This window comes from Carassius gibelio, chromosome B25 (genome assembly GCF_023724105.1).
Source record: "Carassius gibelio isolate Cgi1373 ecotype wild population from Czech Republic chromosome B25, carGib1.2-hapl.c, whole genome shotgun sequence".
Taxonomy (NCBI): domain Eukaryota; kingdom Metazoa; phylum Chordata; class Actinopteri; order Cypriniformes; family Cyprinidae; genus Carassius; species Carassius gibelio.
Window position 1 is genome coordinate 11,416,326 of NC_068420.1, and position 16,318 is coordinate 11,432,643.

Genomic DNA, 16,318 nt, shown 5'->3' on the forward strand with positions numbered 1-16,318 from the left:
CATTGTTTATCCTTCTTTCTTCATAGGTCATGTTTGCTTTGAGGATGAATTGTGCGTTTTCAGATCTCTATGGGACCAATGGACTCATCAAACTGGACTTGATGTAATTCCTGTTGTGTTTTAAATACTTTTTGTAAAGAACTATTCTATTGTGTATATATTTTTTTATATTGATAATATATTCATATTTATATCCCTATGGGAATTTTTATGCAACCCGTTTTGGCGAGGTCTGTATTTATGTAGTACTTTTAATCTTGTTTGACTTGTTTGTCATACAAAAGTGTCTTAATTTGATTTTAACCTGAAATCTTGGTCAGTAACCAAGACTAATAGCACAATATTGTCATGTATTAAAACTCAATCTGACGTTCAAATGACAATCTGAGATATTTTTCTACAGGTAACTTTACACACAGACCTATAAGCTATTCAAAGTGTTGCAAACCATTATCACCAATATGACTTTTCAGTTACAGTAGGTAACTTTTACATAACTTTAACATTTTTAATGTTCTATTTAAGTAATGCATCTGTAAGTAGACTCACCATTGGTCAGGGAGTATGTGTGTAGAGCTTTATGTACAATGTTATGGCTTGTGAAAAGTGGCAATATTCTCAGGATGGACTTGTCGTCCAGTTGAAAAATCATCAGTCCAATCACAGAACAATGAACTAATAAAAGAGGTACTGATATTTTAAATGCTCACAAAATTATCTTATTCTTTCTTTTTTATTTTGAATGAAATATTTAAAGTGGTGAATTATCACATCTAATGAAGCATGTCTTTAGTTTCCATTAAAATGCAGATAGATTTTTTTCCTTTATGATTTTGTTGTGTCTGTTTGTCCCCTGCAACAGTGGCATATATAAATATTTTTCAGTTTTCTATAGATTTCCAATGGACAGTTTTTTTTCTTATTGAATAGTCACATAAGTGAAATATAGTGTAACACTATTTCATGTTAAGTTTAACTTTTCTTAGAAATTTCTTCTCCTTCTCCCAAATATATATATTCTTCTACATCATAAATCTTTAGTTCCATTGAATTAAATATTTATTAAGCTATATTAGAGAAAAAGAACACAAGGTCATTTTTTTATAATCTATTCCTGAATATTTAAATGACGATTGGTTAATCATTTTATGTCAACTGAGGATAAAAGCTTTCAACTAAAGAAGTGGCATCAAACAAAATAATTTTGAAGTTGTAAATTAGTGCAGTGTCATGTTATGAAGTGGATCCATGTGACATGATGATGCAACACACAACTACTCAGTGTTCTCTTTTGTTCCTTGAATTATAGGCTTCTGAAGTGTTTGGACAATTAATGCCGTAGAAAAATGGGTCAGGATTTTGCATGTAAAAAAACAATCTGCATTGCGCTTTATCTGGCATCCATTGGGATTATGTCTGACTCAGTTTTAATGATAGTTTATTCATTACTTTCGGCCCTGAATTCAGAGAAATTATTATTTGTCTCCATTCAGAGATAATTAAACATCTTTAAAAAACAAATATAAAGATACCAGTTACTAGGAGTCTGGTCTTATAATCACTGTATTTGCCTTTTAGTATATTATATTGTATTTCTAATTTCTATTATATTGTATTTCTGATTGGCATTCAAGTGTTTAAACAATATTAACATTGCAGAAACTTTTTTTCCCCTGTAGGTTTAAATGATAAACTAATATTAACATAATTTAACATTTTGACTGATTTAGGTTAATTAGATTCGAGAAGTGGCGAGTTGTGATATGCCAGTCTCAAATATCATTATGGATAACTAAACGTAATAATAGTAATAAATAATATACAAAAATGTGGAAAATAAAACTAACTCTGAACGTGGTGACTCTTGAGTATTTGATGTGCTTGAGATCAACATAATGAGACAGCGCCACCTGTTGGACACATAGGGTCTTCAATTTTTATGTACCTGCCAGGTATAAAAGACTATATCTATCTATCTATCTATCTATCTATCTATCTATCTATCTATCTATTAGGCAACATGGGCGATTAATGGAGTTCAGCTCGCCCTCGGACGTCAAAATATGCGTTTTTACGCAGATTAATAAATCAAAGGGGCACATTCAAAATATAACTTAGTGAAAGCTTCCTGAGCAAACAGCGCGAGGAAGTGTTTTGCAAGATTGACGTGGCTCCGCGGTGACAACTGGCCTGTTTTTACACCTTCCCTCTAAATAAGGAAGCGGCCCGTGGGGCATATGACCGCTGGTCCAATTTGGGAGCTGCCAACGAAGCCCATCATCATCACGCCCCATCTTCTCTCGCGCTCACTGTCCCCGGGGCCGCTCGCGTGGATTGACAGCGATTGGGTTTTGGCGTTCAAACTGACCCCCGGCGGCGAGGTCAGCGTGATGTCATCCTGAAGGTGAGTGATGTCATACAGAAGATCTTCCAGGCAAGGTGAGCTCGAATTTTGGTGAGTGTGTGGTGCTCCCCGTCCAGAGAGGTGAAACATGGTAATCATCATAACCGCCACCGCCACCAGCTCAAGCTCTGCCGCTCTGCTCTTCTCATCTACCGAGGGGCTTATTGCGTTACACGCTCGCAGCCCCGACCTGCCTTCCAAAAATAAGCCCTTGCCACCATGCCGAAAGAAGAAAAACAAGAGTGGTATTTTTAGGGGCTTTAATTTTGACCACGTGCCCCGAGGGTAAACCGGATGGCCACTGCGCAAAGGTTCCTCATCAGTATGTGCGAGAGCAGCGGGCGCTGGACGTGGACTGCGGTTGTTCTGCTGGGCTTTCTGCTTGGGATCGTGTCCTCCTACCCCATCTCGAACAGGACTAATGCAACTCCACTGGAGAAAAGGTGGGAGAGGCTCTTTTCCCACTCCGTTTTGGGGATCTCGGTGGAGAAATCGGACCTGAACTGGGAGAATGACTATTTGCTGGGCATTAAGAGAGTGCGGAGGCTGTACTGCAATGTGGGCATCGGGTTTCACCTGCAGGTCCTGCCAGACGGAAGGATAAACGGTGTCCATAATGAGAACCAGTACAGTGAGTTGCATCCAGAAATGTCATGCATGACGCGTTATACCAGGGATGGATGATGACTGAATGAATAGCTCATTTTTATTTTATTTTAGTATATATATATATATATATATATATATATATATATATAATTATGCTACATTAAATATGTATTTTAAAATTTGTTTTTTTATTATTATTATTATTATTCATATTTTCACATGTGTCCTAAAGCAATGACATATCTATTAAAATAAACCCTAGTGTCAATCACTGTCAAATTTCCCAAGGCTCAAACATGACACGAATGCTTGGACGGATTTAGACGGCAACTAATTTTACACAACGTCCATCTGCTTGTTGTACATGCCAGAACTGCAGGGCTTTTTTCCATGTCACAGTAAAAGAAATGAGCCAGCATGAGAGAAAATGCAGAACAAAGGCTCTGTGCATCTCCTGGATCCACCCACTTGTGCAGAACGCATCCTGCAGATTGAGTGAATGAGCTGTTGTGTGCCACATTGTCGTGTATGTAACTGATGTTCTGTTCAATCAGGTCTCATAGAAATCTCAGCGGTAGAGAGAGGAGTGGTTAGTCTATACGGCGTGAGAAGCAAGCTGTTTGTCGCAATGAGCAGCCACGGAAGGTTATATGGAACGGTAGGTATGCCTTTCGTTTGATTTCATTGTATTGTGCAGAAAACCCCACTTCAGTCTTGCAGTGTCAAATAGTTCAGTGACAAATAAGGATTCATAATAGCAATATCATTCGAGTACTCGAGCGATAACAGCTCTATATCAGCGACTGAGTGCCGAAGGCAATCACAGCCACTGATACTGAGCCAGTATCACTCGAGTACGAGAGTGTTATTGCGTTTATAAAACAGTTCGACAGCATGAGTGTAAATATATAAGAAAAATAACAACAGTGTCTTTAAAAACCCTTTTTAGTGGAACTACTTCCTTCCGCCACGGATTCAAATCACAGTTTGACAGTTTAACGGCTGAGCCTAATTCGAAAACGTCACTTTAGAACTAGTAACGAAGGAACGCTGAGATGTTTAATTAAAACATATTGCATTACTTAAAAGCTCACTGTATTATGTAGACTATTGTGAGTTAGAGATGGACTGAGCGAGTGTGATTACCTGCACCTGATACAGCATTCATTTTTCAGCTCATATTCACAATAAAACCTTAGTTTGAATGTCTGCTGAGGAAAGCGATATCTTTGTCGTACTATCTTTCAACTGTTAAGGGTGATTTCGGATGACAGAGCTGATCAGTGCATTTGTTGTCTTACAAGCTGTTATTAAAAGTAAAAAATAACTTCCGTTTCAATCTCTTTCATTATGAAAGTCTTAAATGCTATATCGTAAAAAATTACTTGTCTCCATCTAATTGTGGAACAGCATCACAAAAATCACCATCACGACCACACACAGTTTCCCAATACTAAATACTATATACAGTATATATAAAATACTGTATTATTTATTGAAAAATAAACAACAACAGCCATCATAAAAGCCCTCCTCTTATACACAGCATTAAAGTTACATAAAATATAACGTGATGAGATTTTGCCTTCAGCCAAAACTATTTTCTCTGGAACAAATAATAGATTCATGAGACCAAAGACTGCCCATCAGATTCACCCAAAATCGCAAGCGAAGTGATAGAAACAGTGAAAGGGCATTCCTGCGGTCCCTACCAGTTCAATATTTCACGGTTCTCACCCAAACAGATTTGAGAACCAGAATGAACTGTTGTATAACTGGTCTTAGATTATAAAAATGCCAAGTGTAATGGTAAGGCTTAGAATGTAGGCTAGTCTTTGTATGTCTTAAGATGGTTTCGTAAAGCAAGTTATGTATGTTTCTTTATTTAATGGCTCTAAACTGTCAAGTGGTGTAACCATTAAGATAAAGGCCTATGTCATTTGAATGTGAATGTGGCTTATACAATCAAAAACAGTTTTCAACAAACATCATAAACATCAAGACATTTTCTTACTTCATTTGAACCTGAACAAAATGTGGCTTGTCTTAAAGGTCACATCAACATCAGACATTTTTGACTCACAAAATTTCAAATTATCAGCATTGGGCCGAAAGGTTCTCGTTGCGAAACTGTGCCATTCTATGCTGATCTAGGCCATTTGGCACAGTTTGGTTTCTGTTTTAACTGTATTTGGCTGGTGCTATGAGACCAGGATTGGAATGTTCATAACCTTGAAAACTGAACAAATAATAGCCAACAGTGAAATGATAAGTGAATTTGGAGTTAGCTAGCATAATGTGTATAACTGATGAGAAAAATGTGTTGAAAACACTTTAGAAACCATTATTCAAAAATCATAATTTTAATCGTACCGGCCTGAAACGTTTTCCTCTGAAAATGGAAGTAGAACCATTCGGCAAGATGGTGTAATCTTTTGAATCAAACTGAAATAAAATACATTTTAATGCACTAAAAAAATAAAAAAATAAAGTCAAGCCAAATGCATTTTTTTTTAAGCTGTCTTTGGTTTATTTTGAAGTTCACACAAATATAAGCACCATAGTCTGGAATATGTCATTCTCTTTGGAAATGTCTTGATTCTTTAGCTTTACTTGATAATACATTCAGTACATTGACTTGTCCTTCATTCTTAATAACAATTGGCTCTTATGAGCTGTGATGTTGTGCATGGCTTGAAAAATTTGATCTTCTTTGCACTTGGATTACTTAGATGTCAGATTTCAGCATGAGTAACAGCGACATACACTGATAGTTCTGTGGAACCTTTCCATTCCACAAAAGGTTCTTTACACTTAGAAAAAAATGTTTTTAAGAACTGTTCACTGAAAGGATCTTTGGGTAGCCAAAAATAGTTCTTCTATGGCATCACTTTGAACCTTTATTTGTGTGTAGAACAGTGTAGAACAAACCATCTAACTAAATTCTTTCTCCAGGTTCCTTCATTGTCAATTGTTTGTGATAGTCAATCATTGTCAGTGGCAGCAGCTTCTACTTTTTTTTTTAAACACATAAATTAATTGTGAACTCAGAGCTTTGTTTAGCATACAGACTATGTGCATGTTATTAACAGTTCCACATTTCTGCGCAAGCGATAAATCTGATGTATTGATAAAATCTGTTAATTAAAGTTGCTTAAAAGAGTTATTCTGTTGGCACAGTCAGAGATCAGTTAAGCAACCAAAGTCATTTTTACGCAACAGAAATTGGAGATAAAACTGATGGACTGATAAGTTTGGCTTTTCAGATATTCAGCTGATTGGCATCTCCATTAGAAGCAGCATGGGCCTTGAAAACGAATCTAACATTCAATCCACATGCATATTATGTGATGATTCTGAAAGATGTTGAAAAAAATTATTCACACTGAGGAATTTAGAATTAACTTTGGTTTTTAAAACTTTTCTCAGTTAGATCATTACTGGTGTCAGATCAACTATAGTGTTGCGAGTTTTCCTGCATTTAAATTAGAAAGGGGTGTATATTGAGAGTATGTGATGAAGAAGTAGTGTATGTGGCTTACAAGAAGGATGGGAGGAGTAATATCATCTAACTATCTAATCCATCCCATTTTTAGAGGGCCTTCCGTGACGAGTGCAAGTTCAAGGAGACACTGCTGCCCAACAATTACAACGCATATGAGTCTTCCATTTACAAGGGCTTTTATATCGCCCTCAGCAAACACGGCCGCTTGAAGCGAGGCTACAAGGCTTCCCCAGCAATGACTGTCACACATTTCCTCCCACGTTTATGAGCAAACCTGGCAATAACACAATGATTTGCACATGCTGGATGTTCTCGTAGGTAACCCGAACATGCTAAGAGGTGAACTGCAATGAACTAAAATAACACTTACAGTATTTATTCTCGTTGAAATAATAATAATATATGTATATTTCGGTAGCTTACTTTGTGTCTGAACTTTGTGTACATGCCATTCTTTGCTGCTTATGATTTCTATTATGAATATTATGAGAGTCGAGGAGCTTTTTTTGCTCTCACTTTTTATGGGTGCTTGCCATAACTGGTGTAAACCTTACCCGGCATTGGACTAACATCCTTAGCTTTTACAGTGAAATGGATACTTTTTATTACCTCAAAGAGCCACGTCCGCATTGAAAAAAGTTATGGAGGGTAAAAGAAATATCAGTTTACTCTGATCTTCATCTGTTCCACCATTTTTGAAAGCACTTATTTTCATGATTAGGTGGTGCCTTAGCCTCTGCTATTTTGCCTCCTTTTATGCATGCAAGAAAGAGGTTTTTGTTCCATATTTAGATTAATAACCAAATAGTCGTCATTAAAAACCGATTGCATGCATCCTTATTGGGAGTTAACTCAGAGAGGGCTATTTTACACCTCAAGTAAGTTCAGAATTTGACTGAAAGTCTGTGGACGGCTAGTCCTGAAAGGTTTGGGTGCTTCCATTTGAATGAATACTTATCAAGCTTGTGAAATGCATTAACCTTGAATTATGTGGCACGATTATATGATAGCATAGCTATTGCTTAGTGATAAGAAAACCGCTGATTTGATTGATCAGATTTAATATAGCGTGTGATTATGTCCTTTTTTAATCATATGTATTTATATTAGTCATTGGTGTCTATGTTTTACCTCTACAGTCAGTGAGGGTTTATTCACTAACATGTTGACTGCATACTTGAACTCCTCCTCAGAAAGTCTTTGGAATGTAAAAACCTATACAACCGTCTTAATCTGTTCGAGATAACATCATTTGCGCATTACTTTATGTTTGAATACAAGCATAGACCCGAGCACCTGTGCACACTCTTAAGTTCCCAAGTCGATTGACTTTGTCTAGAGAATTTGCTTTAGGTCGCACTTGAAATTGAATTGAACTCTGATATTTGGAGATATTCCCCTTCCCTTGCCCCACTATTTTAAAATATACAATTACAGGAATAGTTCACCCAAAAATGTAAATAAAATAAAAAATGTGGAGAAATTTAGCATTACTTTAGGCTACTTGTTCACCAATGGATCCTCTGCAGTGAATGGGTGCCGTCAGATTGAGTCCAGACAGCTTTAAAAGAAATCAAAATAATCTGTGTGGATTACTTGTAGATTATTGTGATGACCACAAAACTGATCAGATGTTTGGACTCTTATTCCGACGGCACCCATTCACTGCAGAGGATCTATTAGTGAGCAAGTAATATAATTAGAAATTTCTCCAAATCTGTTCCAATAAAGAAACAAACTCATCTACATCTTGGATGTTCTGAGGGTGAGTACATTTCAAGTACATTTTAATTTTTGGGGTAAACTTCTTTAAAGGAATAAACTCCTTTAAATTCAAATAATAACTAATTTATTATTAGCATATTCAGTTAAAGTCTGAGGCTCTCATTTTCCATCTTCACTTTACTTGTGGTTGCTGCTCACACTGCAACAATCAAGATTTGTTTTTCTTTGATACTATACCCTTAAAACAAGTGCAAAACACGTCGTGTTCGAACACGTGTTGCATTTCTGACGTAGCTGCAATGTGCAGGAAAGAATGAAAGGTTTGATAATCACTGCAGGACTAAGAACATACTGACCTTGATTTCTCTTGCATCACTGCTTCTACTTGACATTTTGAGACATCTTAATGATACGAAGGAGAAGGATGTTATTTTTATAACAGTTATGGCTGGGATGTTTGAGCCAGGTACACGGATATTTAGATTATATACAATATGCTCATGGAGTGTGTTTGTGACTTTTTTTCTCAAAGGTATATTTCACCCAAACAAAATGGATTACTCACCCTTATCTTGATCCAAACCTGCATGACATTTTGTCTTCTGTGGAAAGTAAAAGAAGGTTTTTAGAAGAATGTTTTGGACCTCATTGACTCATTATTTGGGCACTTAAGAACAGAAGTTACACAGGCTTAGAACGACATGAGGGTGAATAAATAATGACAGAATTTTCATTTTTGGGTGAACGGTCAAAGCAAAATTAAAACTATGGTCATTTTTTTATGTTCTGGGAATAAAGATTGATTTTTAGCTGTGCTATGTTGAAAAGATGAACTATATATTAATACTGACGGATATGGATTTAAAATTCTTTCTATCCCAAATATGGCATGCAATGTGATTGCTTCAATGAAACTGTCAAAATGTCTGCTTTTTATGTATGTGATGACTGATGTTAATTTATTGATATGTATCTCCACTGTACCCTGTCCTCTATCACATTTCTGATCTCTTTGAACTTAGATGAAATGAATAGAATTTTGCATGGTTTTTAATGCAAAATGATACAGAAATGTGCATCTAGAAGTTAAGCCCTCTAAACTAAGTGCTTATACAGAAACAGCTATTTCTCATGTAAGTTCCACCGGTTTCTTTGTACTGTACTTTGTCTCCAGCTTTGAAATGGCCCCATTTGTGGCTTGTGAGATGATTGTAAGGGGTGGTGCATGTTTGTGTGTCCTTGTACGTATGCAGCCTTTGTGTTTTCTCAGTTTTGTATTCCTGCACTGAGGGGCAGACGCCCCCTCCAAATTCCCCTCCTATTTTCTAACATATACCTCACCTTCTGCCTTAGTTCCAATTTGTTGAAATGATTGTAAGATATGTTGGAGACAACAAGCTTTTTGCAAATCGTATTGTTCTCTGAAAAAAAAAAAGAAAAAATGAGTAATAATTCTAGTATATTAAGAAAATGTTTCCTTTTATTTTTATACGTATGTGCTGTGCACAACAGCCAACTGTATTACTGAAATGAAAATAAAAGGTTGTTTTTTAGCCTCTGTGTTTTTGTATTATACTTTAATCATAATTAAAAAAACGTTTTTATTCAAACAGGTCTGAAATATTTAGTAGGGGGTTAGAAATATGGATAGAATTAGTTGGGTTAGCGCCCCCTCATGTGGTCAAAATCAGAAATGCAAGTTTTTGAATAAAATTGCCATCCTGTCTCTTTTACATTTTATTTCACATACCTTTAAATAATTAAACCTATAAATAGCCAGCCAAATAAATAAATAGGCCTACGTTACATTTTTATCTTGTAAGGCTGTAACATTTACTTAAAAATATAAAATATCTTAAATATAAGATATATAAGCTAAAAAAAAAAGCAGATATTGGTCAAAATGGAAATAATTAATTAATTAAAAACAGCATGAATGAATGAATGAATGACAACGCACATTAGATATACAGCCATTTCAGATATTTTTTTCAAAGTGAATAGCATAATATGGGTTATATTTTCCTATAAAAATAAAGATAAACACGTATGCACAAAAGAAAGCATTGAAGAGGTGAGAAATGACAATTACGCTAATGGTGCAAAATATTAAGTAGCACAAGTTGAAACTTCAGAATTTGTCCCTTCAAAACTAGGTTAACTTATGTAAAGCTGGTGAACCCGACCCCGGGTTACAACTGCCAAGCTGATCTTGGTCTGCAAACATGACCGTTGAACTAATTTCCCCCAATTATATAAACTAGCAGTGAATTGCCCAATGTATGCTGAGCTCTTGCCTGAATCAGTCTGATCATGCACACAGTCCCTCTTCTCTGTCTGGCTGCTCTCACCTCTGCACTTATAACTTGTCATCCTATACGAAAAGAAACAATGCAAACAGATTTAACAAGAGAAAATCTGAGCAATATGGAGACCATGATCGGTACATACGGATATTTCCTGATGATGAAATTTAGTAAAAGAATGAGGAAAACCATTTATCAGGAGTCCAAAGGTAAGTTGTTTTTTCTTTATACATAAACAGGCACATTTCTACACATTTTGACTATTTTAATAACATAACTGGTGCTCTTTTAATTCATAAAGAAGCTGATTTACTGAAGAAAAGCAAGGACTGCTTCTTACTACTTCATATTAAAACAAATAATATAATGTGCTTGGATGCAACTAAAAGCACATATATTTCAGTGAGTATTTGTTTATTTTTGAAAACAATATATGATTTTATAATGTTTTAAAGACTCTTGCGATTCAAATTACTATTATGGATTAAGATATAATTATTATAGCTAAAAGGATTTAATAATTAAAAAAGCTTTAATAAAACACTTTATTATCCTCAGGTTGATGGCATTAACAAGGACTGCTTTAAAACAGTTCACAGAAAGAATTCCCATCATGCTTCGTGTCCATGGAGGAGTGATGCACTGATCAAGCTAGTTGGAGGTAAAAGCCACACCGAGGCGTATAGTGCAGAATTACATCGTTCTCTGCAGTCAAACAACCATAAAACAGATCGCAGACTGAGAAGAAGCCAGCATATTGACCCATCTGATCCCTTGGGATCTGAGAATCCCAGATCAAGGACTGCTAATTATCAAAGACCAAATCAAGAGCATGAGCACGAGCGCAGCAGTAATGTTTCTAAAGAAACCATCACTTCCTATGATGACCCTCTTCACGTACTGCTCTCCAAGAGCCCTGTCAGTCCAAACTTACAAAAACAGAAGAAACACAAGCAAGTTGCACCATCTGATCCATTCTGAACAAATTACTGACCTTCTAAAGATAAAAGTTTATTAACGATTTTATAAGCCTTGCACCAAAGAAAACCATCTGTGGAACACCCAGAAGGACATTTTTTGGGGGGAGGGGGATTCCTAAAACCAATACACTGACCTAAAAAATATAAAGAACTCATAATGTAACGTTAAGAAACCAAGTAGTTTTTTTTCACAAGAATTGCATATGATGCAATCCTGGGCCTCCGGACATCAGCTGGTGTTGAGGCTAGTTTAGGTCACTGTTTGTCAGTCCTTTCACCTTTTCAAGTCAGTTAAAATGTAAACTACCTTGCAATTAATCTTTCCAGTCGAATGATGAAGGTAATATCATGAAATACAAACTAGAAATGTAAACACGTACGAGATGGTGCTGGCCACCTCTACTAAATTATTTATTAAAAAGTACTGATGTATTTTTATTTATTATATTTTATATTATTGTCTTTAATTAAAATATTATCTCAAAAATGTATAAAATGCAAACTTTATTTTTTGTTTTGTTTGTTTGTTTTTAATAGCTATTCCTTTCAATAATTCTTAGGAGAGTAATTTCCTGTATTTATGCTGTGCAAAAATGATATATAATGCATAATGAAATACACTTATGAATTTTTTAATATATATATATATATATAATGAATGCATTCAAACAATAAAGGATTGTAAAATATTTTTTCTTAGTTTCCCATCCTTCTTAATGAGTTTCCCATTAAATCTGATAAATTTAAGCTCTCCGAAGTTTCTCAGCACATTATATAAAAACCATCACGGATGTATTATATGATTAAATTGTTGTTGTGATTTAATGTCTATTTTCTGAAATCAGATTTTTCACATTAATGTGTGATGATGATTAGAATCAAGTACTTTGACAGCAAACAGCAAGATAAAGATACTGACAGTCTATTTAATCTATTTAACTCTGATGTTGCTATTTGCATTGGAATGAAACCAGATGGATTTTTTTGATGTTTGTTTTTAGTGATTATGTAATTTTGGAAGAGACAAACAGTGTTTGCAACCAAATATATCCTTTCTTTCATCAACAGATTGTTCAAGGATGCAATCTGGGTACATGAGTTTGCAGAAATAAATCAATTCTCTCAACAAACACCTTAAAATGAGGCCAGAGCAGCTGAATATCTTCAATATCGACTGTTCTGTGCTGTTGAAGTACATGTCAGGACACTCTTTTATGCAAATATTATGCAAATACGAGGCACAGATGCATACATAAAAATATTCTGGTCTTGAATATCCATTTTTAGGTTCAACATCAATTTAGGGCAGGTTGTAATAGTCATGATTCAAAGATTAAAAGAAAAGTTAAATGACCTAAATGACTCCGTAAGAAAACATTGCATAATATTAGAGAGACAGCAGCAATTCCAACGAGGGGGAAAAATACAAGAACATGGATGGAGAATATATTTATTTAATTTAAATGTATACTTTCATAGCATTCAAAATGAAATCAATAACTTACACAAACACTCCCTTACAGAATATTAAATAGTTTTAAGAGTCAATATTTAATACTGTCAGTGTCTAAATGGTAAACACACATATAAAATAATATAATATAGGACTGATAAGTTTATATATATATATATATATATATATATATAACTGAAATCCTTCAGATATTGGTTTAAAATATTGTCTTTTAAAAAGTTGACAAGTTTTGTCTATCACAAAATTCTGTATTTTGGTTAAAGTGCTTGAATACAGTAGGACTTCTTTTTTTTTTGCGTACCATGTAAACATTTTGTTGATTTCTTACGTTTTATCTTATAAATGTTAAAACTGTTGTTCTTAATCTAAATCGAAGCCTTGATGTGATCTCTTCTGTTAATGAACACACATTTCACATCTGAAAGTGCAGGGTCTACATTATTACATTTCAAAGTGATAAGAAATCGGCACATTCCGGTGTTGGGGCAGATGGAATACCTCTGAGAAGGGTCTAAACCATGGGGCACGGGGCACTTCAGGTCCTCAAAGAAATACTTCATAGCTATGCTCATATAAGCCCCATGGCCAACCACCAGGGCATGGACAGGCACATTCAAGACTCCATCATCTGGAAGTCCTGCTTGAGCCCTGTCAGTTTCATCTGCTAGGGATGTTTCACCATCTTGTATTTTGTCTTGATGTTCATTAGCTATTCGGTGGAACATAGTCTTGAGAAAACCCTTGATTCGCACTTTTACCTGAAAACAAAAAAGGCTTTCTTTATACTGTAAAAATATATTAAAATAGCATTATTAAAAAAATGCAATGAAACATTCAGCCAGGAAATACATGTCAGCTGTAGTTTTTTCAAAGAACAATTCTACCAAGTGTCATGACACAGGATAGTCGGATATCACAGACAGTGAAGGATACATCTGATATAAGGTAACCCAGTAGAAAGGATGTGATACAATAATTGAATCTGAATGTACTTTGTTGCATTGCAGCATTTTTCATAATTGGATGCAGCAAGTTTTGCCATTTAGTTTCTTTCATCCCCCCCAAAAAAAGATTTTACCTGCTCCATGGTCTCTCCCTCAGGCGGAGTGAACTCTGGCAGAGGCTGTCCGGCTGCTTTAGCCATGTTTTTCATTTCTATAACTCGTCCTCCCTCAGCTATACCAAAACTCTGGAGAAAAGAAATAGGTTTGAGATGCATATGAAAAGTTGCTCAGAATGGACAGACTTTGAGCTGACATTTTTCTTATTTAATCAAGCGGTAGTGTGTACTTACTCTCTCTTTAAGTGATGGATCAGATACTAGCTCTATATCAGGACAGGTTCTGTTGTTCCTCGCAATGATCTCTGCGGTCTGTTAATTCAATGATAATTAAAGACGTGATTAGGCAAATAATAAAAGCATCAACAAATACACACAAAGAAAGTAGTCTTTGTTACAAGAGGGGCATGTGCGACCTTATAACAGAAATTGTCTGACTCCAGATCTGAGTATTATTAACAAGTTCTGGTATCACATTAAATATATTTATTAATACTCAAAACTACTCACTTTAATGCTTACCGAATCCTATACAAGGAAGCATGCATTAACAGCTCATTTGACCTGGATTTGATTTGGGTTATTTGGTCAGATTTCTGGAGAAACATCTCCCTCTACCTGTGGCCAGACTGTATGACTTCTGCTAGTATGTTTCTGCTTACCTGCTTGGCACGTTTCATGTCACTGACGAACACATTTGTGAATTTTACATCCCTGAGGTACTGACCAGCAGCCTCAGACTGCTGTATCCCAATTTCAGAAAGTGGAGAGTCTATTTTCTGACCTAAAGCAAAGAAATTATAGATTTAGTTTGAAGTTAGAAGAGCATTTGCTGAGATACAGTAAAAAGGACAATAATTAATGCTTGTTATTAACAGTGTAATGGAATGAAGGATAGTTAGGGGATAACAGATAATGTGTTTTTTTTCCTTGAAAAAGAAAACAAAATACCTTGTAAAAGGCCATCTTTGTTGCACTGCGTCTCACCACTGGTAAAGCAAAACGGTATGATCAATAAAAACTGCATTTGTAACCAGCACACACCTTTTTACATACAAAAGTTACAATTGTAATTGTAATGGGTCTATTGTAAATAGACACTGATGTTTTTATGTTCAAAAAACAAAACAAAACAAGGGATTCTACACAACATCTTGTAATAAAGACAGCAGACTTTGCCCCTATCGTTCAAACATGGACAGTAACGGTAGAACATATTTTTTGTTTTGTTTAATAAAGTAGACCACAGGTTACATCAAATTTGCTTTTGACCTTTCACTGGAAGAGGGATTCGTACTGACCTTTAAACATAAGCTACAACAGACAGGAGTAATGTGATATGAGGAGCCCAGTAAACTTTAAACTAAAGACCTATGAGTATATTTAAACTGTACTAAATGTCAATATCTGTTTTATAATTAAAACTGATGTTATATGATTAAAGCTATTATTTTAGATCTTTTTTTGTACCGTTACTGTATCTATAATGTAGTGATTATCAGATGGCTATGTAGAATAACTACGAATGAGAACAAATCTCATTCATAAAACAAAACAAACAACAACCACAAAAAAGCTACTTACTGTCGAACTATTGTTAAGCCAAAAGCGAGCATTGCGCAGCTATAGAGATCCTGTTATCAACGTCGTGAGGTTATATGATGTTCATGCTTTACGCCCAGGGTCAATCACAAACTGTCACTCCTCTTGCGTTTTCAAATAGGCGCCTAATTTGCTACTTTGGGGTGAAAGCACTGACACCGCTATCTCTGCAAGTCACTTGATTAGCCGGAAGTTAGTACGCAATCTACGCATGGCTGGTTCGATTCAATTTCACAAATCGGTTCTTTTGAACGATTCAAAAACTGCCATTATTTTTGTCAAAACCCAAGTCACTACTCAGTCCCATTAAGCTCTAAGGCTACAATAGGCTTTTTGTTTGCTTTATTTATAAGAGTCCATTCTGTAATTTAATTTATCATATGCCAAATCTACTAAATACTTTAAATCATTCACACCGGTTGTACGCTCCAGCTCAACCGATTCCTTGAAAAGATCCGACTCAAAAGAACAATTCATTCACGAATCAGTCATAGCTCATCCTGACGTAGATATTTGCTATACGTCACGGCGCCTGTGGCGCGTGGCGGGATTTGAAATTGCACTAGGTCTGTCATTTAATTTTCATTTGTCGTTTAATTTGTAAACTGTATATCATCGGTATTATTTTAACTGGACAATTATATCAATTTTGA

The 16,318-nt window shown here is 35.4% G+C and overlaps 4 protein-coding genes and 1 long non-coding RNA gene across 9 annotated transcripts in view; 3 read left to right on the forward strand and 2 right to left on the reverse strand.

The window, feature by feature from the left end:
- Positions 1-703, forward strand: part of slc45a3 (solute carrier family 45 member 3) — a 24,660-nt gene extending 23,957 nt beyond the window's left edge. For all 5 annotated transcript variants that reach the window (XM_052597635.1, XM_052597636.1, XM_052597639.1 and 2 more), the window contains exon 6: positions 27-703. The gene's annotated coding sequence lies outside the window, so the exon portion shown is untranslated. The remainder of the gene's footprint in view (positions 1-26) is intronic.
- The window catches only part of LOC128014242 (uncharacterized), a 14,047-nt gene extending 3,900 nt beyond the window's left edge, over positions 1-10,147 (reverse strand). Inside the window, exons 1-3 of the long non-coding RNA XR_008183504.1 lie at positions 9,585-10,147; positions 8,809-8,845; positions 8,600-8,645 (exon numbers count right to left, since the gene is read on the reverse strand). This is a non-coding gene — a long non-coding RNA (uncharacterized LOC128014242). The remainder of the gene's footprint in view (positions 1-8,599; positions 8,646-8,808; positions 8,846-9,584) is intronic.
- Positions 2,185-9,796, forward strand: fgf6a (fibroblast growth factor 6a). The gene is made up of 3 exons (XM_052597644.1): positions 2,185-3,035; positions 3,568-3,671; positions 6,610-9,796. The coding sequence occupies exons 1-3, from the start codon at positions 2,699-2,701 to the stop codon at positions 6,784-6,786; spliced, it is 618 nt and encodes a 205-aa protein (XP_052453604.1). The 5' UTR covers positions 2,185-2,698; the 3' UTR covers positions 6,787-9,796.
- A 294-nt stretch (positions 10,148-10,441) lies between the features above and the next one.
- LOC128014240 (uncharacterized) lies at positions 10,442-12,146 on the forward strand. The gene is made up of 3 exons (XM_052597643.1): positions 10,442-10,758; positions 10,851-10,951; positions 11,108-12,146. The coding sequence occupies exons 1-3, from the start codon at positions 10,557-10,559 to the stop codon at positions 11,528-11,530; spliced, it is 726 nt and encodes a 241-aa protein (XP_052453603.1). The 5' UTR covers positions 10,442-10,556; the 3' UTR covers positions 11,531-12,146.
- Positions 12,147-12,963: 817 nt separating this feature from the next.
- On the reverse strand, positions 12,964-16,215 carry tigara (TP53 induced glycolysis regulatory phosphatase a). Its single transcript, XM_052597642.1, has 6 exons — positions 15,648-16,215; positions 15,015-15,052; positions 14,726-14,847; positions 14,298-14,375; positions 14,082-14,192; positions 12,964-13,761 (listed from the first exon to the last, which is right to left on the reverse strand). The coding sequence occupies exons 1-6, from the start codon at positions 15,677-15,679 to the stop codon at positions 13,369-13,371; spliced, it is 774 nt and encodes a 257-aa protein (XP_052453602.1). The 5' UTR covers positions 15,680-16,215; the 3' UTR covers positions 12,964-13,368.
- Between the last annotated feature and the right edge of the window lie 103 nt (positions 16,216-16,318).

What these genes read in the sequence shown, in the direction of transcription:
- LOC128014240 (XM_052597643.1), top strand. Translation starts at nt 10,557, where the DNA reads ATGCACACAGTCCCTCTTCTCTGTCTGGCTGCTCTCACCTCTGCACTT. An exon ending in CATTTATCAGGAGTCCAAAG is followed by an intron (nt 10,759 to 10,850) that starts GTAAGTTGTTTT and finishes TAATTCATAAAG; the next exon opens with AAGCTGATTTACTGAAGAAA. An exon ending in CTAAAAGCACATATATTTCA is followed by an intron (nt 10,952 to 11,107) that starts GTGAGTATTTGT and finishes TATTATCCTCAG; the next exon opens with GTTGATGGCATTAACAAGGA.
- fgf6a (XM_052597644.1), top strand. Translation starts at nt 2,699, where the DNA reads ATGGCCACTGCGCAAAGGTTCCTCATCAGTATGTGCGAGAGCAGCGGG. An exon ending in CCATAATGAGAACCAGTACA is followed by an intron (nt 3,036 to 3,567) that starts GTGAGTTGCATC and finishes CTGTTCAATCAG; the next exon opens with GTCTCATAGAAATCTCAGCG. An exon ending in ACGGAAGGTTATATGGAACG is followed by an intron (nt 3,672 to 6,609) that starts GTAGGTATGCCT and finishes TCCCATTTTTAG; the next exon opens with AGGGCCTTCCGTGACGAGTG.
- tigara (XM_052597642.1), bottom strand. Translation starts at nt 15,679, where the DNA reads ATGCTCGCTTTTGGCTTAACAATAGTTCGACA. An exon ending in ACATGAAACGTGCCAAGCAG is followed by an intron (nt 14,376 to 14,725) that starts GTAAGCAGAAAC and finishes TTGAATTAACAG; the next exon opens with ACCGCAGAGATCATTGCGAG. An exon ending in ATCCATCACTTAAAGAGAGA is followed by an intron (nt 14,193 to 14,297) that starts GTAAGTACACAC and finishes TCTTTTCTCCAG; the next exon opens with AGTTTTGGTATAGCTGAGGG.